General features: G+C 37.4%; 3 protein-coding genes across 9 annotated transcripts in view; all 3 read right to left on the reverse strand.

Annotated features, from left to right (window-relative positions):
- LOC103468820 (BAR/IMD domain-containing adapter protein 2-like) overlaps nucleotides 1-12,763 on the reverse strand; it is a 60,195-nt gene extending 47,432 nt beyond the window's left edge. For 4 of the 5 annotated variants that reach the window (XR_014088659.1, XR_014088661.1, XM_008416164.3 and 1 more), the window contains exon 1: nucleotides 12,003-12,241. Coding sequence is in view for 2 of the 5 variants with exons in the window: in XM_008416164.3 (XP_008414386.2) it covers nucleotides 12,003-12,074 (72 nt within the window). In the remaining 3 variants the exon portion in view is untranslated. The other variant, XR_014088660.1, reaches the window with a different exon arrangement.
- Nucleotides 12,764-12,883: 120 nt separating this feature from the next.
- On the reverse strand, nucleotides 12,884-17,305 carry LOC103468818 (charged multivesicular body protein 6-like). Of its 2 annotated transcripts, XM_008416154.3 has the most exons (9): nucleotides 17,104-17,305; nucleotides 16,933-17,016; nucleotides 16,667-16,776; nucleotides 16,450-16,537; nucleotides 15,514-15,600; nucleotides 15,014-15,079; nucleotides 14,765-14,845; nucleotides 13,472-13,547; nucleotides 12,884-13,396 (listed from the first exon to the last, which is right to left on the reverse strand). In XM_008416154.3, the coding sequence occupies exons 2-9, from the start codon at nucleotides 16,996-16,998 to the stop codon at nucleotides 13,347-13,349; spliced, it is 624 nt and encodes a 207-aa protein (XP_008414376.2). In that variant the 5' UTR covers nucleotides 16,999-17,016; nucleotides 17,104-17,305; the 3' UTR covers nucleotides 12,884-13,346. The 2 variants fall into 2 exon arrangements, with proteins under 2 accessions (XP_008414376.2, XP_008414375.2); XM_008416153.3 differs by having other exon boundaries at nucleotides 16,933-17,304.
- A 1,581-nt stretch (nucleotides 17,306-18,886) lies between these two features.
- LOC103468817 (protein tweety homolog 2-like) overlaps nucleotides 18,887-26,292 on the reverse strand; it is a 29,169-nt gene continuing 21,763 nt past the window's right edge. For both annotated transcript variants that reach the window (XM_008416152.3, XM_081610067.1), the window contains 8 exons: nucleotides 25,276-25,345; nucleotides 25,137-25,192; nucleotides 23,612-23,704; nucleotides 23,416-23,508; nucleotides 21,366-21,508; nucleotides 21,039-21,227; nucleotides 20,862-20,940; nucleotides 18,887-19,640 (listed from right to left, as the gene is read on the reverse strand). In XM_008416152.3, the coding sequence (XP_008414374.1) occupies nucleotides 19,560-19,640; nucleotides 20,862-20,940; nucleotides 21,039-21,227; nucleotides 21,366-21,508; nucleotides 23,416-23,508; nucleotides 23,612-23,704; nucleotides 25,137-25,192; nucleotides 25,276-25,345 (804 nt within the window). In that variant the 3' untranslated portion in view covers nucleotides 18,887-19,559. The remainder of the gene's footprint in view (nucleotides 19,641-20,861; nucleotides 20,941-21,038; nucleotides 21,228-21,365; nucleotides 21,509-23,415; nucleotides 23,509-23,611; nucleotides 23,705-25,136; nucleotides 25,193-25,275; nucleotides 25,346-26,292) is intronic.

Raw genomic sequence — 26,292 nt, forward strand, 5'->3', positions numbered from 1 at the left:
GTTAAAGGTAGCTGACACAAGCCTAGCTGCCTTTCTTGTGCAAACTGCAAACAGGCTTCCTGATCCACAACCAGGGAACAAAAATAAAGCACTAATAAATGCAACTACAGGACAAGCCTAATCATACAATTACACGATGGCTCACAGATAAAAAAGTATTATATAAGAGACAAAATTACGATGCGTTTTCACATGCCATGCAGTAGAGAAAGGACAAGGAGGCAATCAGTCTTCATTTCCTGTCATTGTTGCTAAATTTGTCATCCCAGTTCTCCTGTACTACATTGTTACCCTAATTGTAGAAGCTAATTGGGAAAATGGGGCCAGGAGACACTTGAGGTTGTATGACATGGTGGAAAGAGGAAAGGAAGTGGGAAAAATTAAGAAATAATGTGGAGTATATCCACTTCCACGTCCTTTTGTATCATCTGTCAGTTTAAAAAGAAAAGAAAAAAAAAGAATAATTATGGCATCCTCCATCATTCCCGAGGATGAAATTCACTTATTAGAACTAAGGTCAAAAATTAAAGCAGACAATTGAAAGAGGGCAAAGAAATGTGTTCTGCAAAATTAATCAAATGATTGTCTCAGTGCTGAGACGTAAAAGAAAAAAAAAAAAGAAAGAAAGACATTTCAACTAGAAAAGCTGTAGATACATGAAAACGTTAGGGATGAAGCAATTTTACCCTCACATTCAAACTAAATTAATTTGTAAGAAGCAGCTGAAACAAGGCCAAAACATCTTAAGTCAATGACAAATTCAGTCTGTGGAGCAATCACTCCTCTCTGCTCAGTCTTTCTGCTCTCCCCTGTCACACATTTACACCTTCACACACACACAAATATAATGACATGCTAAGGGGGCAATTTGAAAGTAACACCAGCTGATTAAAACCAGAGGCACTCACACACTCAAACAAGCCCAGATCACATCATCTGTTCAGTTGTGCCCTTCCCTCGCTCCTTTTTTTGTTTTTTTTGCACCACAACCCTGCCTGCAGGGCCTGAAAAACCCCCCTGATCAGGTGAAGAAAACACTCCTGACTTAATATGTTTGTCAGACTGCAGAGACCTGTCATGCAGTGAAAGGTAAAAAAAAAAAAGGCAGCTGAGGCTAATGAGGTAATTTACAGAGAATGTAAAGAAAGACAATGTCATGCAGATTCACAAACATACAGATCATTTTTAGAGATGGAAAATAAATGAAAAATTAGAATACGCCTTGAAAGGAAGAGCTGCATTTCCAAGTGACCTAGTCAGCCTTCTTGGCAAAGTGCATTGAGTCAAGATCAGACATGTCAGGGCTGCTGTGTCTTACCATTTGGCAAGACGGTTTGAGGGAAAACCTTGTGTTGCCCGAGCAACTGAATCCAGGAGTAAACACCTCCAATAAAACAGTCACATAACGACAATTTTGATGATGGAGTCTACCAAACTCTGTAGGGTGATATACAGTTATAAACTAGTATTTAGATACAAAATAAAAAGATTGATTTACATTACGTCAACCTAAACTTTTACCGTCTTAGGTCTGTTAGGCTTAACTAAGTTATCTTAATTTTCTAAATATCTGAATAATGAGAGATTTTTTTTTCCTTTGTTACCTTCTTCAAAGTCAAAAATGGGCATACATTAATTAGATTACTAAGCCCTTAAACAATTTGGGAAACCCTAGATGATGTCACAGATTTGTAAGCTTGTGATAAGTGAATACACAACATTGCAGGTTTCCAAAAAAAAAAACTGTTGAGAAGCCTACAGGAAAATACTATACTGGTTTGTGATAACTCAAACAGCTTGGAAATGTAATCCTACCAAAATCTAAGAAAATGCAGGTACATTTCTTACTTCAACAAGTTATATAGATAGCCTTGACAGATAATGAGGAAAAGAACAATTATAAAGGGTAGGGCTAAGCTCAAATTATTTACTAAAAAAAGCAATAGCAACCCAACTTAAGTGTGCCTAATTAATACTTTAGAGAACTAAAATGTTTAATACAATTATTACAACCTCGGGAAAGCCGGACAGGCATTTAAAATCTTGCATCAAACACAAAAAGATTCCTCAAGTTAAAGAGGAAAATGTAAATATTTTCTAAATTACCACAGAAATCAAGAAAACCAAAAAGAATTCATGGTTATAATGCCTGAAAATCATTCTCTCTGAACCCACAGAGTGCAAGTAACAATGTGGTAATTTAGTCTTGAATAATCTAATTGTCTCAGATGTCTGAACAGGATATGAACTAATTGCTGCATGACACTGTGATTGGATTAAACGGGCGTTAGTGTCCTTCAGGAGGCAGAACGGCTGACTTGAAACTGATAAGAGTGTGGTGGGAAAGGGGAGCGGGGGCAGTGGGGGTGTAAAGTTTAAAAAAAAGAAAACCTGACCAGCAACATCTGGAAAGTTCATCACAGAAACTATTTAGAAAAGGAAAGGCATATTGAAAGACAGGAAGCAGGTGATCACACAGAACATTTATCTGCCACAAGTGAAGTTCAGCTGATCAGATGAACCACAGAAAACCACACAGAAGCACTCAGTGAATTAAGACTCCCTTGCTGATTGGTATCAAGTTTAAATATGTTGTTTACAACCAGAATGGGGTACAGATTGTTTTTTTTTCTTTCTTCTTTTTCCCAGCTTCCTTGGAGCTTGGAATTCTTTCACGATTTAGATAATTGATTTCCTAATAATCCAGCTACTTCTATTAAGAAAAGAACAACAATATGAAATGCCAAATGAACATTTCCACTTATTTCAGCATGCACAAACATCAAGCTTGGATATCTTTTGCAGGCAAGTTATTTAATAACTTAAAAATGAACTGAGTGGCTAAAATATAGTTAATATTCATGCTATTTTAACAAGCTGCCGTGAAGAAAAGCAGGAAATATGTTTAGAGTATATTTGGACTTTGCTAGAGGCTTCCCTGTGCCAATCTTTACAGTTATTTATCTCCATCTCTTTCTTCACCCAAGGGAATTAATTTGGTGCTATGGCCGATACCAGCTGATCACAAATAGTTTTCCCCTCGCTGTCACAACTGATAACGCCAGACTTGTTACCATATTGGAAAGCTGGAACACAGTTTGGAATGGCTGCATTCTTTATTGCATTTTGCCTGAGAAAGGATAATTTAATTTCAGGACCGGCTCAAAAATAGACAAGTTGCTGCTCTGAGTTTTCCCTTTATATACGAGTAGATCGCTGAGGCAGCCAATCCAACGGTCCAAGATTTACAGGAAGGTCTTTCAGCTATATATTGGAATTTTAAATCAATTATTAACGAGAGAGGGTAGAAGGAATGTGGTGAACAATATGTCTGTTTACAAACTTCCGATTACTCCGAATGGTTTTAGGTACTCACATTTATCCCGACTAAAGCACACACAAAGTTTGCAGTTTTTTTCACACCAAAGTGGACTATGCACCGTGTTTGATCTGAAAGCAAACATCATGTGAATACTTTGCTTCTTCAACAAATTCTGTCAAGGGACCACATTTTAACGCTGTGAACAGAGAAGACATCCCTTCAGAATCATGCGCGTTTTCATTTTGTTGTGGAAAACTACAGAATCTTTTACTGTGTGACAAATTAGTCATGTCAAACGCAGACAGCCACGCATACGGCAGACCAAAGACTTTCAGATCTTTAAAGGGGGAAATCTTTAGTCTTATTACCTTACACCTATATCTATGCACATCAAGAAATGACAAAATGCCACCATGTTCATTCATATCAGCAACTCACTGAGTTTTACTGCATGCAATATTCATTACACTCAGTAAAACATTTGAAGCATGTTTCTGATCATTTTATTATGATCTATAGAATTCAACTTCTCAGGAAATTTGATTGAAAGATGAAACCAATTTTAAATATACATGTAAAAATTGGATGTTATGGCCAGCAAAATCTTGTGAAAGACTGCTGACTTGACAGTTGTCCATCAGACACACCTGACAGTGAGCACAAACCACCAAAGGTCATTGCTGTGTCCAGGCATGTTCATGGAAAGTTGAGTGTAGCGGTAAAAGCTGCACAAGAAAAATTGATAACTTCAGAATTGAGAGGATTGTGAAACAAAGTCACGTCAATAGACTGGTGGATGTTCATAAGTTGTCTACTGTGGTTGTTATCTGGGCTTCAAGAATCATCAAATTCATGTGTCCCAAATTCATTCCTTCTTCCCTTTTATTAAGCAACTGCTAAGCCAGAGAAAAACCCGGTGTGACAAATAGTCATGCAGCCATGCCCAACTTGTTGCTGCACTTTACCAGCTGGCTGAAATAAGTCTTCCACTCTTCTCTAGTTTATTTAAAATGTGAACTGTAAATCTGTACAGCAGGGTCATGAAAAACACAAATGATCATGGTGTTGCAACAAGGGAATGGCACAGCACTCTAACAGCTTTAACGTCCTTCATAAGAACAGAAATTTGTTCTGTCACTCAAGATGGCCAGGACGAGGACAGTCTTCTTTTAGGCCAGGACAATTCGTAGTTCATAAAAACTGCTGGGAGTGCAGTAACCATCTCCACTTCAAATTTCAGACCAATCACAAAGTGTTCACAGACACCACACTGGGAAACAATTCTTCCCAGATGACGATGTGTTGTGTCAAGTACAAGTTGCAAGAACTCCCAAATCTAGGCTTCAGGAACCAAATTATTTGTATTCCTGTTGCCCCCAGAGCGAGGTCCAGTTTCTGTTCTTAGAGTATTTATTGAGTGGCCTTTGAGGAAACAGTTTTTTAAACCACAGTTGGCAAGCTACACGTGGCATGACTTGTCAATAGTTGCAAACAGCTGTTAAGCAGCTAGCTACCACACACCCCACTAAGCATACAATTAATCTGTATTTTGTTTAATTTTTAACTAGGTATAATTAGTTATGCATACTTATGTTACTGTACCAACAACATGCCAAAAATTGTATAATGGGAATGTTCACTTGAAAACTGTGACTTAAATTTATGTTTTAATTTGTTTATTATTACAAACAGATATAAAATCTTAGCTGTTATGGATAGAAGAAATCACTTCATGCTTCTTGTTATTTTTTGTTTAGGTTCTGTAACGTCGTGAATCAGTGATATTTTTGTCAGGTTTGTCATATGGTGAGAATTCCATACCAGCCCATGACTAGTATTTATAAATTAATAGTTTATTAATGCTGTTTATACAGAAGAAGATTTAGAAATTATGCTACTTTATACTTGCAGATCTTTCAGAAATTACACTAGTTGTTCTAATTTGAACATAAATAGAATTAAGATACTGCTTTTACATCAGTTGAGTCTAGAATGACTGTGTGCAATAAAAAAGAAAACCCCAATGTTGCAAAACAAAGAACTACATCAAAATATTTTTTTAATAATTTCTTGAAAAACATCCAATATTCTCTTTCTCTGGCAAATTAATTAGCACCTTACACACTAGTTTTTAGACTGTAGAAATGCAGTTTATGTAATCATCTCTTACCTCATGACCAGGAAGAATATGCCGATTTATCATTTTTGACTATCTTTGGTTTATTTAACTGCAGATGGGTAGCTCCATCTATAAATCGCTCCTAGTGTGTAATCATGATCAGTAGTCATGATTTCTATGGATAAGCAAAACTGTCGTGTTAAAACTACCTCACTCAAAATACCCCTAAAACTTTCAGCCCTTTTCCTTTTATCACTGTGGAAAAAGCTAAAAGGTACAATTTTAGCTGATTCAGTCACAATTTGACAAAACATTAAACTTTATAAGTGTGCTTGGCCCCAATAGTCTCACAGGCTTCAGGTTGAGGAAAAATCAAGTTGCCTTAAAATTTATTTCTATTGTTCCTTCTTCACCTCTTCACCTCTTGATGCTACTGCACAACAAATTATTTACCCATAAGACCTGCCATTTACTTTTTTTACTGCCTTCCAAAGACAGAGTGACCCCAAAAAACACCTTAGCATCACTCAGCTAACCTAATACAGAGAGGCTGGTATCTATAGCAACCAAGATCCATACTTACTTTAGAGCTTTAGTTCTTTATCCAGAAAAATAAAAAGTCTATTCTGTAGAGATCACTGGATCTCTTTGTAATTCTCTCAAAATTGACCAACCTGACCATCGTTTTTAAACATCAAAGAAAAAAATGTGGTTCATAATTGATGACTATAAGTTTTAATTATTTCACAGGCAAGACAAAAGATATCAGCATATTTTATTTAGCATGGCAATTTCAAAGTTTTTAGAAAAAAGGTTTCTGTTAACTATGGATGGTCTTTGTTAAGTCCTTGTAATACTTTTATTTTATCACAATGCAAGGTGGACAGAAAACGTTTCTAACATTTAGCAAAAATTAACTATAAAAACATGAGGGTCGTTCAGGCTAGGCTTCTTGAAGATCAGTCTTTTTAACCAAGTGTTCAGTACACTTTAAGATAGCATGAGGTTGATTTAATCCCCAACAACCATCTTTTTTGCAGGTTTTTAATTCTTTGTCAGCGTGTAAGTCTACATTTAAATTGAAACTACTATTGAAATGTAGTTTAAATTTTTTTTAAATGCCATAGTGTTTGTGTGGGTATGCATGCAGAATTACCTCATTTGTGGAGAGTAGCAAGGCTTTTGTTGCTTACTCCACTTGCAAAATGCGTGTAAAATAGTGTGGTCAGTGTTGCCCAAAGTGGCAGCCTCTGTCTCAGACATGGACACAGTTGCCACAGGCATGTTGACGTTCAGTTTATGACCCCTTCCATGAAAGGCCATTGTCCACTGCACTTACACAGTACTTACTAGAATTTTCCGTCTCTGTTCCCCTTTCGGTCTATAATTATAGTTTCTCCCTCTTCAGTAATTAGGGACTTCAACAAGGATCTGGACTGTCTCCATCTATTTTCCCCCTCTCTATCTTTTTTCTCCCACCCACATAAAAGTGTTATTTTTCTTTTTCAAGCACAGCAACATTCATGTTTGTTAAAGTGTCATTTCAGACAGCAGCCACATTCACAACGTGACTTCGTATCAACTGCATGCATCGTGACGGTTATGAGGCTTCTTTGCAGCCTGTACACAGTTAGTACTGCCAGTCTCTGCCCTTGAAAAAGCAACGCTGAGTAAAAGAAAAAGAGAAATGTCTCTAAACCATCCGCCCCCAGACGTGCAGAGAAGGTGGGTGTGTAGAGCAATAGTCCTCTCTGCATCGCAGTCAAAGGCACAGAACAAAATCTGCTCTTCCACAAGCAATGAAGATTATGAAGCCTCCTGCAGTGGATAATGCAATCATCTCAAAGCCCCAGGCTTCAGCAAGCATCAACTTGTTGAAGCACTATATTCTGGAAGCAGATGTTATGGAGCTTGAGTCGCTTCAGACTCTTTTAAATCTTGTCTTATTAAACAAGCAGTGTCTGATGTGACCATACTCTGCCAGAGCAAAAAGAAAGGCAAATGAAGCTCTGGGTTACGTCTTCATACAAGCGACTCCAAACAACTTCTTCATGAGAGTCCACAGGATCAGCGCTGTATTTATACAACAGACCAGCGATGTTTATGTCAGACGCATTTGGGAGCTTTCATGAGAAATTTTAGCATCCTCGTGAAATCTCTTCAAATGAAGATATGCGTGTTTGTAAAAGATCAAGTGGTGGCTCCCCTGCACCCCTTCAAAAACAAAGAGTTCTTTGACAGGACAGAAACGCACAAGAATAATAGCACATTGTTGCTAAGAGACCGCCTGTTTCGATGCATTTCTCTTATCAACAAAGTACAGCTGATGCGACAATAGTGAAACTCACGACAATGTTGCAATCAAGACCCAAACTATTACATAATACAGTCACTGTTCACTTCATTAGTAGCACCTTGTGGGTACAGTGTTGGAACCCCTCTTGGCTACAAAACTCCCTTAATTCTTCATGACAGGTTAAGAAAGGTGGTGGAAACATTCCTAAGATTTTGGACCCTTATTGACGTCAAAGTAACGGCATTACTCAGGTTCTACAAAATGTTGGCTGCACATTCATGATGATTCCACCACATCTAAAAGGGTTCTTACTGGATTCAGATTCTGGTAACTGTGGAGGCTACTGGAGTAAAGCAAACTCATTGCCTTGATCAAGAACCCAGCTGAGACAAGCTGAACCTTGTGACAATATTATTCTGCTGGAAGCAGACGTATGAAGTTGGTCATGAAGGGATGGATATGATTAGCAACAATACTCAGGTAGGCTTTGGTGTTTAGGCAATCCTCAGCTGGTCTTAGAGAGTCCAAAGTGTGGCAAGAAAATATCTTACAAACCCTCACACCACCATTTGCTCATACAAGGCAAAAGAGATTAAAACATTCATAGATATTTGACAAAACTATCCACTGTTTTCCAGGTTGTGTTGACAATCAGGGTGTGGCAATGCATGGGAAAATGTGAGTTGTCCCGAGGGTTGCTAGAAGTGAGTCACACGCTTCTATTGCCTCACCTGCTGAGGGTGTGTTTAAAACCTGCACTGCATGTGTCGGGGTTAGAAAACAATGTTTCTTCTGACAAACACCGAGTAAATACAAGAAAAAAAATTCCTCTACAGGGTGTGTTGGGTCACTTTGCCTCAGTGTAGCCTTCCATTTTGCTCACCTTAATAAAAGTTTATGAACCCACACTCAGCCCTATTCTTCTTCCTGAGCTTCTGCTTTAATTAATCCGTTTGCTCACTTTAAGCAAGCCAGGTCATCGCTCAGACTTCATCCGTCCGCTTCATAAGAGGCTTGACCTGAAGCGCAACCCTATACAGACATGACCAGCTGGCGGAGATGACAGTAGTGCAGACACACCAACAGAGTGTCAGTCCTAAGTATCCGTCTCACCAAGTCAGCATGGGGATAACTAGATGCAAACCGCCATGTCTGGGGCTGCCTGCCTACAGGAAGGAGGGGAACTCAAGTAAACAAAGGATCATGCAAAAATTGCTGGGTTTCCCGTGCCAACTCCCTTGCTGATCAAGATCATCTCAGAAAGCTTAGGTGTGCCCGGTGCCTTTACCGAAAGCGCAACGCTTGCAGGGAGATTCAAATTCCCTAGTCTCATCCTACTAAACACACACACAGTAAATCGGGCTAAGATAAGACACATCAGCATTTACCCCCCTCATTACCCTGGCGATTACTGAGTATCTTGCCAGCTGCTTGCTGCAACTGCTTCACAGTCACCGCATGTTTTAACAACTCTCCTTCCTCAAGAGATCTTTGCTTGCATACTATAGAATGAAAAATTAGACATACCCAGAATGCCTACATGGCAGAGAAACTGCAAGAAAGCAGAGTTGCAGAACTAATCATTACTTCTTCACAAAATCAGCGGTTTTCCACTGTGACTGACTGATTTAATAAAAATTAGGGACTGACTTAGAAAACATTCTAATCAATAAACATTGAATAATTATCAACCTAAAGTGCCTTATGAGGCTCAGGATACATGTTCACCAACATTTAATATGATCTATAAATCAAAAAATAACTTTTTGAAAATAAAAAAAGTATATAATTCTGCTTGAAATTGCCTTCTGAAATTTTTTCACATTGGATTAAACCGTTTTGAAATTATGGTGATGTACTAAACTAATTGTATTGCTCTTTCATTTTAGTGAGAAACCTAACTTAACTTTTTCAATTGACTTTTGTCATCTTTGATTTGCAATGAAAGAAATGCAATAATGAAGCCTTTATTCAGGTTTTGCTTCTCCACTTTGTGTTGATCACATCATTGGAAGAAGAGGCTCAAAAGATTTCCCTCACAAACTAGGATTTTTTTAAGACATACCCCAAAATGCAAAATTATGAATGGAATTAATATATCAAATAATGCATTATTTACTCACAATACCCAATACATACTTCCAAATAAATTTTTCCTCCAAAGACTTTATAGAATTATACAGAGTGGTTTACTACTAAACAAACAAAACAAAAAAAAAAAAACAAGGTGAAGTAGACACATTTTTATTAAACACATCTGGTGGCAGTTCTTAGTTACGATGCATGCAGTAAATATGTTGAATCTGATTTTTTCAGTATTTGACCTGCTGAACACAATCCCAAATCAATTTCTGATCTATGACTAATTGACTAATGTATCTCAAATATTTACATTTCTGTTTTGCATAGTTTAGATTTCCAGTTTTGGCAACACCAAAAAAAAGAAAAAGAAAAAAGAGACATATTTTTTAAACATTAATCTTAGGGTACCGGCCAGTTTTCTTCAACTATTTGTATCACTGATTATATCTAGGATTCCCTCTTTACCCGTTTACTTCCCGCATCAGTGAACTAAATAATGATTAAAAAAATATTTTAAAAAGTTAAATACATTTAACAAGCAGAAAAAATTATGAAAATATATATTTTTTTTATTTAATCTCACTATTTTATGGTTTTAAACTGAAAAAAAAATCTTGCTTGGGTGTTATTTGCCACTGGGTCAGATCCCCAGAGTAGGAGAGGGACTGCCTTACCACTCCGCTGCCCCTCAGAGTTCCTGCCTGTCAGAGCTCTGACGGGGTGCCTCCTCCCCAGTGACAAAGGTTCACTGCTGTGTTTGCACTTGAATGAACAAAATTTACACAAAACCTCAACTGACCCTAAGAGGAAGACCTATATTCCTTGATAAACCCACATCACTACAAGTAAAGGAATAATCCTTCCAACTCTGGAAGACTGTACGCTAATCAAAGTTTCCAGAGTCATCAGTTTCAATGCCAACCTTTTACCATACGTTTCAGCCATTTTTGTTTAATGGGTCAGGTTTTAAATGTGCAGCAAAAACAGAAAAATTGAAGACAAGGAAGGATGTAGAGCCATATTTTTAAAAAATGTGATATCTGTTTTGATGGAATCGTTAGTACCTTTAGAAAATAACCTCTATGCAGGTATTGAACATACATTTCACTAAGCCCATATTTCTTAAAATTGTTTTGTTATTCATCTGACGTAAATTCCTAGTCCACAACTGTCCTGTTTTCACAAGCAGTAAGGAGAAATTATCATAATTAACAAAACTAAAGGCTTGAAAATGTCAGTGTGTAATTAATCTGCATAATGCGTTTCATAGTAAGCTAAATTACTGGAATAAATTAACTTTACAGCAAAAATAATTTGTCTGAAATGATAGATTCAGCCAATAGGACTGGAATAAAGTTTGGACATCTTAAAAAAAAATAAAAATTAAAAATTAAAGATACAGGACTTGAATCAAGAACCAGACTTGGTTGGAGCCAAGACTATGTGTGTGTTTATATATATATATATATATATATATATATAAATAAAACAAGACTGTATCAGCCGTTTATGCAACTACTCATCAGGTGTCATTTCATGCTGGTTCAAAGATCAGATAACATACATCAGATAAATTAACCTACTTGATAGGACTTTTATCCTCTCAAGTCAAATACAATCACAACTTTTTAACCTCATTCCTGCATTTTAGAATTAAACGGTGGCGGCCATCAAGTCCACACAGGTCTTTGTATGAAAATCAGGTTTGAGAGGAAGAGAACAAATGTTTACTTGTTGCAACAGAGACTCAACCCTCCCTGCCAAACACAGTCCTCTGGAATGCAGACTGTTCCCATTTCAAAGAACTAGGCTTGTATAAATCCACCGGTTTACAGGGAATAGCCTAACCGAACCTAAACCGTCATGAGCACAGAGGCGGACTAATTCAACAGGCCTTCATGTAATGAGACGGTGACCCTGATTTTGCAGGTTCGTGAACAGTTTTGGCTGAAAGGTGTCGCCCTAATTAACCTGAGAAACACGGCTGGACGTCACGAAAATGACTTTTTTTTTTTTTTTTGTCCTTTAAAGACTGTGAATTTGGAATATTGCAACCAACTCAGCTTTTGCGCTTTTCTTGGTAGATGTTAAGAAAATTACCAGTGCACTTCTACGCATTTTGAATGGCCAAACAAATAAGCACAATGTGTATCTCCAAACTTTGTTCATTAGTTCAGCCTTACCTTATAAACATTTTCCGTCAAGCGATGAACCTCGTCAGTGCGAGACATGGTGAAATCTTCAGCCAGGACCATAAACGGTTTTTATCGCACAAGCGTTTATCCGAGTAAAAAAAAAAAAAAAGAAAAAGGGAAAAAAAAACGAGTGAATGAACAGGTAGAAAAAGCAGGCTCGAGCTCACAGCGAGCGACAAAAACGCCACCGCAGGAATGAGGTTGCGCTCCCGAAACCTACAAACTAAACACACCTTCGTTCTCCGATGCTTGACAGCAGCGTGTTGCATTCACGGACCGGACCCGAATGGCGTGTTTTTCACAATCTCGAAGATATTGGGTGGTATGCAAATACTGTGCGAAGTTATCCTTAACATGACATACATATAGCACATAGAAAGAGTCATAGCTTAACCCAAGGAAATAGCCACATACCGGATAATAATTTCAATTCCATTGCAAGTACACCGAATGCAAAATTCCTACAGTTGTGAATGTAGCATTATCTTGTCAAATTGTCGATTTAGTGACCGCCTCCCACACCTATGACCAAGTAGAGACTGATTAATACACAGCAATTATTTATTTTGATTTTATGAATTTGATTTGTACTATAAAATAATGTTTTTATGTAATTGGCAAAAAGTTTTCCGTTGGGCCATATGTCTGATTTATGTTCACTGGGTCATTTGGGACAATGTGTGTAATTTATCCACCGTTATTAGGCGGCTTCTCCGGTTCCAATATAATATTTCATGTACAAACGCTGCAAGTCATAGAGTGTTTACGAAACACCACTGGGATCTTTTTGTTCTGAACTTCACATGAATTGACGCCCAATTCCCCAAATCTAGTGCTGTACATACCATATCCCTCTCCCAAGTAACTCCCACTTTCAGCAAGCTTTTTATTTTTTGACAACAAACACCTTCACTGCACTGATGACATTATAAAGAGGACGTAGTATATTGTCAAAGTGTATTACCACAGAAAAGAAAGCAAGCAATGCCCTCTTCTGGATAAATGCATGCTCTACAACTCGATAGAAAAAGTCCGAACTGTTTTTTTTTGTTGTTTTTTTTTTTACAGCTGTTTATTATGTAAAACGATTTTATTTGTTATTATTTCATGGTCATTTTAAAACATCTAAAATCCTTTTGTTTTTCTCTGCATGCCATAACCTGCACAGTGACTATGAAACAACTCCAAACTGGACAGACAGAAATGCAATATTCCACTTTATGCTCCTGTAAACTGTGTGAAAAGTCTATGCTGGATATAAATCCTCCCCTTGTTACAAAACTAAAGGGGCTTTATTTGTAGATCAGTGCTGGGTATTGCCCAGAAATCCTCTTAGGCTGCCAGCATCTCTCTGTCCTCCTGCTTCCTTGCTTCTTTCCTCTCTAAAAACAAAGAAAATAAGAACAACATTAAGTTTGAAACATTTTAGATGAGCAAAATAAAAAGATAACGTCTACCTGTTTCAACTTTAGCAGCTTCTGGTATCTCTGGTACAAGGTCAGTAGGAACCTCTGGCAGTGCTACATCTTCTCCCTGAATAAAAAGAAGAAAAACGACAACAAAAAAAGCAAAAATAAAACCATTTGGAGGTTTATGAACACCCAGTTGTGCTCACCTTTATTCTACTTATTAATAGCTTGAGGCTGAAATAAAAAAAACTGCTTCATTAAAAATGCTATCATGAGAACCAACCCTCAAGCATCTTGAAGCCATTAGCATAAAAAATAAACTGGTGTGGTATTCCTCAAGCAAAGCCACAAAGGTCCATATGTAGCTGAGCTTGAAAGGTGTGCATTTAAGCAGTTTTTTCCCCCTTCTTTTTGCAGAAGCTCATGTAAAACTATCTCAACTGGAGACAGTGAGATTGTAAATCATACATAAAAGGGTGCATGTTTTGGGGATTTTTATTTTTTTTTTCCAAGCCAAATAATTCCTGAAGTTTGGCTCATCTTTCAAGAGATAAACTCTCATCTAAGATGTTATCTCCCTGATATCTAGTTTTAATCCAGACATTTATAACCAAGTTGGGTAGAAGAAAAAATATGATGGGAATATATGATTCTTAGATCTGGACAGTAATGTTTTTATGTAAGCAAATCCAAAGTGCAAGACAAGTTAAGCAACAATTTAGGTTTCAGTCAGCATTAACAATTGCTATTGCTAAAATAATAATTAGTAAAAATGACGTGTGCCACAAAAATTGCACCTGTGTGAATGTTTTAGTGTTTTGTTGCTTTTCTTTCCTGGATAAAGCTTCTGATGCGGCTGTTTAAAACTGAATTTAACTGGATTTATAATTGAAGTTACTTTCTGTTCACTGAAATCTTTTGAGTTTTATTTATATAATATGAATAAATGCAGTCATTGAACCAGTGTCAACACTCAATTATGAAACAGTCTTTTTTTTTTTTACAGTCTGACAGAGTGCATCATTAAAAACAATTAGAGCACAATACAGACTTTAATCCCTACAATTCTGCATAATTCATGAGCACAATTGTTTCGCTTACAACTTGTAATTAGAGTCCTACACGGCTGTGACTTGTTGAAAATCCCTCGGAAACCTATTAAAAATCTGAAATTAAATATGTAAATTAATATGAACCAGCTCTTCTCCAGAAGACGCAACCGACAGTTCAAGATCGACGTTATGGGTAAATTTAGGTGGAGCGGCGAAGGGAGATGTGTGGTTGATGAGACATTTTTTTTTTAGAATAAATATAAAGTTTAGCATCCATCTTAGAACCCACCTGAGTGATGGCTTCTAATTCTGCGAAAACTGCTTCTTCATCCTCGTGTGTCATGGCTTCGGCCAACATTTCATCTATGTGCTGCAAATACAAAATGTAGGACTTGTTGATGCATATCTGCACTTAATTACAGACTATCTCCACTATTTGAACTAAAAAAAAAAGGTAATTTAAAAGCAGTAAACAAATAAAACTATACAAGAAGTGGAATAATTTGCATATAGGTTACTCTGAAGTGAAATTATTTACCCTTTGATACTCAATTGATTCTTGTGTCTCATCCAGGATTTTTTCCACATCTTCTATTGACATGATCTGTGAAAAAAAAACAAAAAAAAAACAAACACATTGAATTTTGTTTTAAATTCCGGACTCAAATGTTCGTTTTTTCCACGTTCGGTCAGACTTGTGAATCCCCTAAAGCAAGGTCTAAGTATCTAAGCATGTGCAGCATTCAGAGTGATGTCGCCGAGGCTTTTCTTTAATCCTTTAATCTTAAAGCCATGTGCATCAGCTATGTTGTTGTACCACGATCCAAAAGCCTTCTGCGCTGCTCAGACCCTTTTTTTTTTTTTTTTTTTTTTGCAGGGATCACATTACAGAAAGCATTCCTATCAGACAAAACGCTGACACAGTTATAGTGTACACTGATGTACAGACAGACAGGTTAAGGGTGCATGAATACAACGAATGTGCAAAGGCACATTTCTAAACAGCGAGCAGATAGAAAAAAAAGACTAAATATGTACCTCGTGCATGCTTTTCAGGCATTCATTGCCAATTTTAAGCCCCTCGACGACTTTCACCTCGATTTGCATGAACTCAATGTCTTGAACCTGTTGACAAAAAATATATTTTTCAGAATGTAGTTACAGAATAACTGACAAGCACAACAACAAAACCAAACGGTCAATTCGAAAATGGTGAATCGGGTTGTTTTGTCACATTTAAGTCAATTGTTAAGATTTAACAATTAACCTTAGCGCTGCACAGAGAGGGGGACAGAATCTGATCATTTTAAGCATGATTTCACTTTCTAATAAGTCACTAACAGAAGAAAACACTATTTTTCAATGTCACTGACATGTCTAAAACAAAGTCTGAAGAACTAAATTTAGGTTGCTAATTTTAGAGTGTGAAACTTAAAATACCTAAAAGCTAAATGCTACAGCAAAGCTGGTCTATTTTGAAGAAGTTGACTATCTGTCACAGATCAGGTCATGCTGGATTAGGAAATGGTTTGGAAATCTCACAATTGAACAAAAACTCACTTCACTCAAGGAAATACAGACAGAAAATGAAGTCTACGCCTAGTAATGCTAACTGCATCAAATACAATAACTGTGTAGAAGTTAAATAAAATGCCAAACATGGTATAAACTGTGACCTTTGTAATGATTTTGTCTTTGTTTTAAAGTGAGGATAAAATCCTGTTTGACTGTCGATAGAGTGGAATATCTGTGTAGCTTTTGGTTATACTGGATTACTATTTTTATTGTAGAAATTGTTGTTTTCATGCAAAACTAAAGAAAAGTGTTTTAGGAACAGGCTAACTCAAGAAATCAGCAGATCAGAGTTCTACAGTAGATTCATTTTTTCTCATGGATGCATCAGGGAACTTCACCTCAGCGTAATCAAAACAGATATTTATATATTTTCATACAGGAAAAAATAATTAAACTCACCAAACGCTCTAGGTTTGAAATCTGACTCTCAGTTTTCTCTAGCAGCTGATCCTGGTAGCGTTTCTTCTTGAGCAACAGCAGTGCTTTTCTGCAACAAGTTAACACACAAAATGGTCAGCTGTGAACGGCAGAAATAGGGGGGAACACAGCAAGTGATGCCACTGGTTGTTGGGATCTGCTCCAAACTGCTGTCATTTGCATCTCGAAGTCTGCTTACTCTTTCTTGCCATCTTTCAACAGCTGCTTAGCCAGAAGTCTCTCCTTCTCCAGCTGCAAGGTGATTCTCTTTCGATACTGCTTCAGTTTATCTCTCTGCTGCTTCAGTTGCTGCAAAAGTAAGCACAAACTCAGAAAGATATGCCATGGATATCATGTATCAAGCGGTATTCCATTTAAAAAAGCCCAGATCATTTTTGTTTTAATTTTGTCCGACGATAATAGCCTGGTGCTCAGCTTACGGAGCTCCCTCCCTCCTCAGCTTACCAAAATGGCTTTGTCCTGCTCCGTTACACGAGAGGATCGGCTCTTTCTCCCAAAGACGTTTCCCATTATTTAGCCACATCCTCCCTTATCGACACACAAAATGTGACTTGTCATAGAGCATTTTGTTATAGTAATAAGCAGCCTCAAATGGCTAGCAGGCTAGGTGCTTACGCCATGTCCGCACGATTTTCGTCTTGTTTCCTACGGCAGGCGAGGAAGGACTAGGCGTCCGAGATATGTCTTCGCTTCGGGATTTAAGTTGAAAATTTGTAGGTACCACTTAATCTAATGCAAAGATTACTTCTTACATAGAATATAACAGTAGTCATATGACGGCATCAGTTTTCATAAAGCTAAAAAAAAAACCTGCAATGGTATATTTCAAACGATAGCACCCCCTACTGATTGATGGCTAGCACCCTGGACAGCTCCTTCTTTAATTTGTATTTATTTATTTATTTAATTTATTTATTTATTTATTTATTTATTTAATTTTCTTTCTTTTTTTTCTTACTGACTATACAGCATGTTGTGGAGGAAATGACTAGTAGTTCTCCTGTCGAGAGAATAAGTTTGTGATTTTAGGTTTGTGACAAAAATTGAAATGGTTCATATGAAAATACATGTTTTGCAAGTTTTGCTGTAACAGTGTGAAATTACTGGTGAGAAAAGCAACAAATGGACTATTGTTTTTGTTTTTTTTAGTGCCATTAAGAGCAATCATCTTTGCACAAAAAAAATTACCCATCAGTGGTATCCTGATTCCAGTATGGTATCATGTTCAAAACAATCAAGGCAATCAAGTGCTTCAAAGTGCTTTTTTTTTTTTTTTTTTTAGACCTGGCAGATGTGTCAGAGCTGCAAATCTGTATTCAACCGTGGTACAAATTCTGGAACTTCTGATTTTACCACATCTTCCTGTTATTTCTGGCTATCTTTTGTTCAAAAAACCATGATTACAGGAAAAATCATTGTCACTACTGTGACTAGAGCCGCTGAAAAAAGCTTCACTATTTCTAAGTCTACACTATTGAAATAGAAAAGTAGCACTATTTGCTGTTGATGCAGCAAATAGTGTATTGACTATTGATTAACTGATAATCAAGAAGTGTAAGCACTTCCATGGAAGCAGGGGTTTGAGTTTCATTAGGCTCCTGAAACTTTGTCTTTAGGACCAATGAAGAGATGGTTGATCACAGTGAACAAAGCAACGTTTGGAGAAAACAGAACATAGCAGATCAGTACAAACACATCTTGTTAACTTTTAAAACTATTCATGAGGCTTATATGTCTTGCTTTGTAGACATCGGTAAGCAGAAACAAACGATCTCAAACCTTAATGATCTGGTGGTGTAAAAAAGAGTAAGCTAATGCCTCCAAAACAGTGAGGAACTAAAGTGATAAATGACTACATTACGTTGTTGCTGCTGAAGACGGTTCTTCTTTTATAAGACGGGCGAGAATGTTTTTTTTTTTTATGGATTATTGAGAAGTGTATAGATAATTTGATGTATCCTTTTCTCTTAAGCTGTAAATGCAAATACATTTTGTATGGAAAGCAGATACTATTTTCACAATGATTTGTAATAACTCATCTTATTCCCTTTGAGAAGCAAAACCTTTTGGCTGATGAAAATAATCTAAATCTTCCAGGTGTATGAATAGTTTTGTCTTCAGCATATGTTAAATGGATCATGTCACACTGAATTCTTTTAAAACTAATATTCCTACAACTGTAGGGCAATCTAATCTGCTGTATTTTTTTCTGTAGCTTGAAAGATTAGTCAGCATTAAAACAACAAATAATAAAATTTACAGAAATATCTTGAAAAATGTGTTTCCTTTTAGTAAATTACATTTATATAAGCCACAATATTATGAGAAACCTTTTATTTGTACTGGTGCACATGATTTTTTTCCTCACTTGTGACACAATTGAAAAAGATAGAAATAATTAAAGACTTAAATGTCAATTTTATTTCACACATGCGTCTACATCCTCATATGTTGCATAAAACACCTGTGGTATGACAGTTAAGACTTATTGTAAAAAGGCATCTTTGGCTCTTCTGAGCAAAATTACAAGCTATGATAAAGTTTTCATTACATATGCAAGTAATATTTAGAAAAGTTGATGTTATGTTTCGTGTTGCACCACAGCTCACAGTCATGTCAAAAGATTGTCCCACTGTTGTCAAACACATTTGGTGTCGATCAAAGGTCTTAATGGAACCAATTCTTCTTCTCATTCGCCATCAAAGTACCGATTAATGATTGTCAAAGGTTTTCACATGACACTTAAAAAAATTTTTTTTTTAAATGACTGGATTATTTCAGTTAAAAATTCTGAATTTGGCTGACAGAAATGTCTCAATTTGAGTTGAAGGATTTCCATAAAAGAAACAGATGTCTTTGAGGCCATCTCTTTTCAAAACTGCATTCAGGCATCTTCAAACACTGCACTGACGCCTTACTGAAGTAACTGTCTCATATGGCCTGCTTTCATGCTTGACATCGGACAAGAGTCTGTTGTTCCCGTAAATAGGATTATGTCATGAAGACAGCTTTCTCAGCAGGAACTCAGTTGCTTTGACTGATGCACGGAGAAGGGTTCAGCAGGCAGCAGCTTACACCTGGAAGTCAGTCCTCAAGTGTCTGATTTGGGCATCACTCATGGACAGGTATGTGGTCCTCATACTGGGCGAATACTGCAAATAACAGACATATGAAATTAGCTTTAAAGTACTGTTGATGCAGCTTGGTTATCACATATGTATAAATTATGTAATGTAGATTCAATTTGGGAAATAATTTTCAGTTCTTTCTTGTTTTTCAGTCTTAAACTCGCATAATTTGGAGGTAGGAAAACAACATGTTGTAAAAAGCAGGTAAAAAAGAGCATAAGCAAAAGGTAGAGTTACACTCACATGCAACAGTCGGACAGTGCTAGGAGGTCAGAGTTGGGGTAACTGAGTGTTGCTGGGTCAAAGTTACAATATATAAGGTGCCTAAGGTGTGTGTTAAAAAATATGGAATGAAGATGAATGAAAATGAAGAGAATGAACATCAATAAAAACTTACAGTTATCAAAGTCTGAGTTGAGGAGTAAAAAAGAAAAGAGTTTTTCACAGATCTGTTAGACATGCCACTGACAGACTACTTGCATGAAAAATAAAAAAGCAAAATGCAGAAAAGCTGACACAGTAAAACCAAAGAGAGAGAGAAAAAAAATCCAAACCATAACTACAAACGCAGGCAGACTCAAGTATTTATGTAGCATGTGTTTTATTAAAGCTTCCAACTTCTCTGTTATGAGCAGACAGAAAGCAAAGATATCTGTAACTGATAAAAAAATGTGCCTCGCATAGCAACATTTTAGACAATGATTCAGATTCGTGCTTGCCTTCACCCACACAAAAGGTGTTTTTAGTCTTTGGTATGCTGTGAAAGCTGCTCAAGCCACAGAAGCAAGAAATCTTCGCAGGAAGAAAACATCACAGAGCCGAGATGTGGACTGTGGATTTATCTGTCTTCCATCTTTTATCTATTATTTATCACTAAGCTCTGGAGACAAAACACACACTACGCTACAATTAAGTGGGCTTTACTAAACTGAAGCAAAAACATATGGTGCTTAACCAGCTCGCATATGAGCAAATGTTTTGTATTAACTAGAGAATTGTCTTGTAATAAAAAATAAAAACATACTAATAGCAAACAAGAAGAAATATCCACAGATGAGATGCACTTCTACATGTGGCCATCAGATGTCACTCTTCAGTCACTTGAATTGGAACAGAAGTTCCATGAGCATATTCTGACCCTGTGAGGTTGTGTGAGTGGCATTATAAGGTTCTGCTTAACTTTCTGCATGCTGTTGCATATTATTATCAGACTACGGTCACTAGAGCCTCATAAGGCCAACGAACCGAAGGAGGCGGAGATCCTCCCCCTATGAGCGGAACGTTTTCATATCGAGGGGTTCCTCCGAACAGCATGGACTGATTCCTGTTAAGCAAAGAGGAGAAACAAAAGAAGAAAAAAAAACTAAGAGGCTAGCTAAATATGCAGATTCAAAAACGCAGTCATCCGCTGCTGAGCCTTACATATATTCAGGAGGCTGTATGGTGGAACTAGACTGAGACTGAGGAGGTGGATGAAGGCTGGCCTGGCTGCCAAGGCTGCTGATGTAGCTGCAGAAACTGTGCGTGTTGGACCTTCTGGGGTTAAACGACAGCCGGCGCGCCTGTGGGTTGAACGGGTCTTCCTCATCGATGTCGTTGTACTCCTTCTCCCTGCACGAGAGTTAAAGAACCACACAACGAGAGAAGTACAGACAGAGAAAACGGAGGGTGAACATTTTGCAAAAGTACAAGCTGGGCAGTACGCAATGAGGTGGGGGGAGGGGGAGGGACAGTTCATTCAGTTCTGACCTGCTGCCCATTAATGTCCACAGTCGGAAAATTACACACAGCATGGCAGAGAGTGCGCAGGCAGCCAGAAGAGAAAACAAAGAGAGATAGAGGAGCCCCTCCACGCCATCATAGCACACACCCATGAGGGCATCCAGGTAGTCCTGAAAGAGTCAACTTTTAGTTTTCAGAAAAAAAAACATAACATTGTTACATTTAATGTTCTAAAAACCATTTTTACTTGTATTAATAAATTGTGTAGCTTTTTGTCAGGCAAGCAAACCTTGAGTGCACATTTTACCCTCACATATATCAACCAGTCTGAGCAAGGAATGCTGGCTCTGCATGCTTGATTTGATATGAATCCTGTTGCATTCGTACTTTTTTTTATTTATAAGGCTGCATAAACGCACTTGCAACTACTGAAGTCCCTGAGCAATGTCGAAACAAGGCTTTTGAACGCAGAAAAAGGCCGTGTGTTGTTTTGCTGATGGGCAATAAGCAGTTCCAGTCTTCCACTGCAGAGATAGTTGTGGAGATACGAATCTCAAGACTAATTCTGATGATATGCATGTTAAGGATGCGTTGCTGCTTAGATGTGCTTGTTAAATCTGCCAAGCAAGTTCTGAGAAACATCAAATCTTGCGTTAATGTCTGGCATCTGCTGTCAGGGCTGCAGAATTCTCAAACATTTTTTTAGATATAGTTTGTCACTAATGGAGTAACATTTTAGGATATAAAATGTTGTTATGCTGTGCTAATTTTCTGTAAATGTACATTTGATTAAGATAAAAATTAACCAGACTGAAATCATGCTTCTGACTGCACATCGCCGTGGTGGCATTACAAAACCACTAATCATATATTTTGAGCACAGCCATTTTATATGTAAATACTGAATCATTTCAGGAAACCTTGCCAAAAATAAAACACATGACCCTGGTTTTGGAAAGCCACCAGGGGAGGATGGGAAAGACAGAGCTCCCACAGATTTTTAGAGATTATTTTGAGCCAAGCTGTGATGAAAACCTTACTGTGTCCTCAGTACAGTCCATTAAGATGATTCTCCAGTCAAAACAATGTCTCTGCAGAAACGCTGCATCAGCCGAAACGATCACCAGGCAAACAGACCGATAATGAGCACAGTTCTATCTGTTAGTCACACACCATGCATGCACCTGCAGTACAGTCATATCATCGCAATCATTCCAGTCAACACCAGTGTGAAGAAATAACAAAAAAAAAACCCCAAAAAAATCCCATCACTTGGCAGTCGGAAGGAGAGAGATACTGTTTGGGTAAGCTAAAGTGGTATGATTACAGAATGCATGCTGCGCTGCATGAATGGACTGCCAGTTCATGCAACCACGCAAGGGGGACACAACCGGAATACGTTTTCTCATTTTGGGAGTGCTGAATATGCAAAAAAAAAAAAAAAAGGAATCAAATAGAGAAATTCAAGCAGAATCATAAATGGATTGGTTCTGATAATAATAGGTGAACATCTTGCAGATTATATGCACTCAAATAGTTATCGAGATCTGTTAAGTTACTGGCCGGTCATAGCCACTTTTAAAAATCAGCTAGATTCTTGTACATTTTGTTATATCGACTTAGTTCAACGTAGATTTAGCTTCTTTATAATAGTTCACTTTCCCCAGGTGTGCTTTATCAGCGTGCATTTGTTACTGAGTAATAAATCTACGTTATATGTAACTTAACTGGTATGAATTTCCGGAAAGCTGGCCTTTCGGTTCAGCATTCTAAAATCCAGCTGACATTTGAATGCGGTCCTCCGACCAATTCTGATATATGCAAAGCCTTCTTATCTTAAATGAAAACAGGTGAGATAAGTCGAAACTTGTTGGTCTTTTATTATCAGAAGACTGAAATTGGCGAGCAGAGCCTGCCTCTCCCCGACACACAGCGTGCAAACTGCTAAAGTGGTGTCAGTACATAGAAGTACACAGAGATAAGGTCAAAAATCAGCCAAGCTGGGCCTCTAAGTGGCTTTGAGCTCTGTTTCAAAGAATTTCTATTAAAAAGTGTGACTGTGAGAATCTGACCTTACCTTATGTATCCCGCGGCAGTCAAGCAAGGCTGTTAACTGGTGAATATTGAACTCTGTGGAGTTTAACAGCCTCTGGATCCCTAAAAGGTCTCTCTGTAAAAAGAAAAAGAAAAAAAAAGGTGCACAAGGGGAGACAATGATATGCAACCTTCCACAGCCTGGAGTAATGGTGGGCTGTTGGGGCCACCACTTTTACCTGAGCTGTGGGAAAAATGGGCATGGAGTACTGCAGCAGGCCCTGGATCTGGATTTGCATAGTGGTCAGAGAGCGCTGGCAGATCGTAAGGGACTGTTAAAAAAAAAAAAAAGCACAATCAGTCCTTATATCATATAGGCAAATATCAAAAACAAACAAAGAGGATCTTATTAAGTAGAGCAGTGTTTATGCAGATTTAGCCTGTAAACAAATTTGGTGCTAACAAAGGCTTAAAAGAAGACCTTAAATAGATAGGCCTACATTATCCTACCACATCAATTATCCTTCCCACTATCATCTCCGCTTTTTCACACTAATAATCTTAAGCAGAAACAAAAGAGCAATATTTATATCAACTGGGCCATCAGATTAGGGATTATCTCTTCAGACAAAGCAGGCATCACTTTGCTGCAGAAATGGGCGCCAGGATGAGAGCTAAACATCCAGGATTTTTAAATAATTATAGGTCACGGGTTCATCCTCTCAGAGAGACGTATATTATATGTCTCGTGAAAACAGAGCCACTTGAGACCACACCATCTGTCACTGAAAATTTTCTGAAATAGTTATTATAATCCTCCCTCACGTTAGGCTCGGACGCGTAAGAAATGGGTTAGTGTTTATTTGACGAGGCTTTGTGACTCAGTCTGGTTTGCCTTGAAAACTATCAGCTTCTGAATAGCAGTTCAGTTTCAAACCTGCAATATTGAACCAGCTTTAATCTGAATGCTCAGCAGCTGTGGCATTTCTGCTGTTATTATTTGGAAGGAGGATGTTAGCGGATCAGCATTTCAAACACAGTTACCTTTTTTTAAGGGACATGAAAGGAATACAAATGTTTCATTAAAAAGTCATTTAAAAGGAAGTGATAAGCGAACACACTTCAAACACTCAAAAACCGCTGCATAAACACATTAGAACACCATAGAAATGCTATTTCAATAATGTATTTTATATTATAAAAATATGTTGAAAATGTTATTTCATTTGATTTTGTCTGTGAAACAAAATTGGTTATATACAGAATCGTTTAAACACATATATATCGTAAGGATGGGGGCTATTTATTTTTACGATTATAACTTGTACTAATATATCTAAAATTGAGTCTTTTGAGAAATTAAAATACTACAAAAGACAAATTAAATAAAAGGTTTTTAAGACAAAAATGTCTGCTAAATGAAAATCCATGTATTGCACAATGTAAGCACTCCATCCTTGATTACTTTTGGGCTTAACTGTAACCCCAAACAGATAAAAGCACCAGAAGTATGGATCACACACAGGAAAATAAACACACAAATTCTATTGAAACTAAAATAAGTAGTGCGCCAATAATCAATCTCCTGTGACCTGGGTTTGTTTTTTTTTGTTTTGTTTTTTCCCACAAGTAGGGGTTTGCAATAAATTAGCTACATCTAACAAGAAACATCACACCTTTTAAAACTGTAATCTATTTACTAGTGTGTGATTTATTGCAAATGACCACACGGATAAGAAGACAGCCGGGACATTCGGTCAATACCTGCTGGAAGGGGTTTTGCAGATTTGGACTGCAGAACAAATAATAGTGTGCAACATCTGCAAGGTGAGAAAAACAGGAAGGTTAGTATCATGCCTTAATGTTCAGAGACAAGAGCTGGTGTCCGTGCAAGATAAATTACCCGCAGTGAGGAAATCCTTGGTTTGGTTAACAATGAATTTATTTGGAGACACACAGAAGTCGCTTGTGCCCTGGGAGAAAACAATAGCACATTACCACCATGCAAGACTGAAGTAAATGCATTACAAATTGCATAGCATGCAAACCCAAATTTATGTGAAGCAACAGAATAAAACTTCACTCGGATGGGGGAGTTACAGATAATGTCCCTGCAAGACAAACATCTTGGTTTTCAGGATGTTATCCCCTTTAAAGTGATTTGTCATAGTGCATCAGTTTGCAGTAAACTATTTTAACCCAGATCTCTCCACATATATAGATGCATACATTTCTAGAAATTATTTTAAAAAAAAACAACAAAAAAAAACATCAGTGTGCCGGAATAGGCTCTGGGAATTGCTGACCCTGCAGAAAAGTGCCACGCTTTGCTAATCATGAAAGAAAAGTACTTAAGTTTTCCATCCGTCTCTGATCCATCAGCGTAGAATCGCTACTGTGCACACACACACACACACACACACACACACACACACACACACACACAGATCGAAGGCATTTTTCTGTTTATCCTCATGAGACAGGATGGTTTCCTATATGATATCTAGAACCCCGTCCATCACACACATATTTTAAAGCTGGACCTCAATTGACACCAATAAAGCTCAAAGGCAACCAGGAACCTGTTATCATTCCAGATCAAATGCCCATCTATTTCAAATATGTCCACTGTTGTAAATGTCAGTCACCATCAAGAGGTGTCTTTTTCCAACTTGTCACTGTGAAGTAGGCTCAAAAGGACATGACAGGGAGCAGACTTGCTTTGATTCTACCAACAAGTGACGCAACACACAGACACACAGATATATATATATATATATATATATATATATATATATATATATATATCGAAAGAGAGAGAGAGTTAAAGAGAAAAAGAGGTAAAAACAAAACATAAATCAACAAAATAAGTAAAAGAATAATGTGAGGTTAAACTTAATGGATCGAAATAATTGAACAA

Source organism: Poecilia reticulata, chromosome 8 (assembly GCF_904066995.2).
Source record: "Poecilia reticulata chromosome 8, P_reticulata-male-v2, whole genome shotgun sequence".
NCBI classification, from domain to species: domain Eukaryota; kingdom Metazoa; phylum Chordata; class Actinopteri; order Cyprinodontiformes; family Poeciliidae; genus Poecilia; species Poecilia reticulata.

Bases quoted from the DNA above. Each gene is read 5' to 3' on its own strand.
- LOC103468818 (XM_008416154.3), bottom strand. From the start codon at position 16,998: ATGGGAAACGTCTTTGGGAGAAAGAGCCGATCCTCTCGTGTAACGGAG. The intron at 15,080-15,513 runs GTACATATTTAG...TTTTTTTCACAG, and splicing joins GCCTGAAAAGCATGCACGAG to ATCATGTCAATAGAAGATGT. The intron at 13,548-14,764 runs GTGGGTTCTAAG...CTTTTTATTCAG, and splicing joins AATTAGAAGCCATCACTCAG to GGAGAAGATGTAGCACTGCC.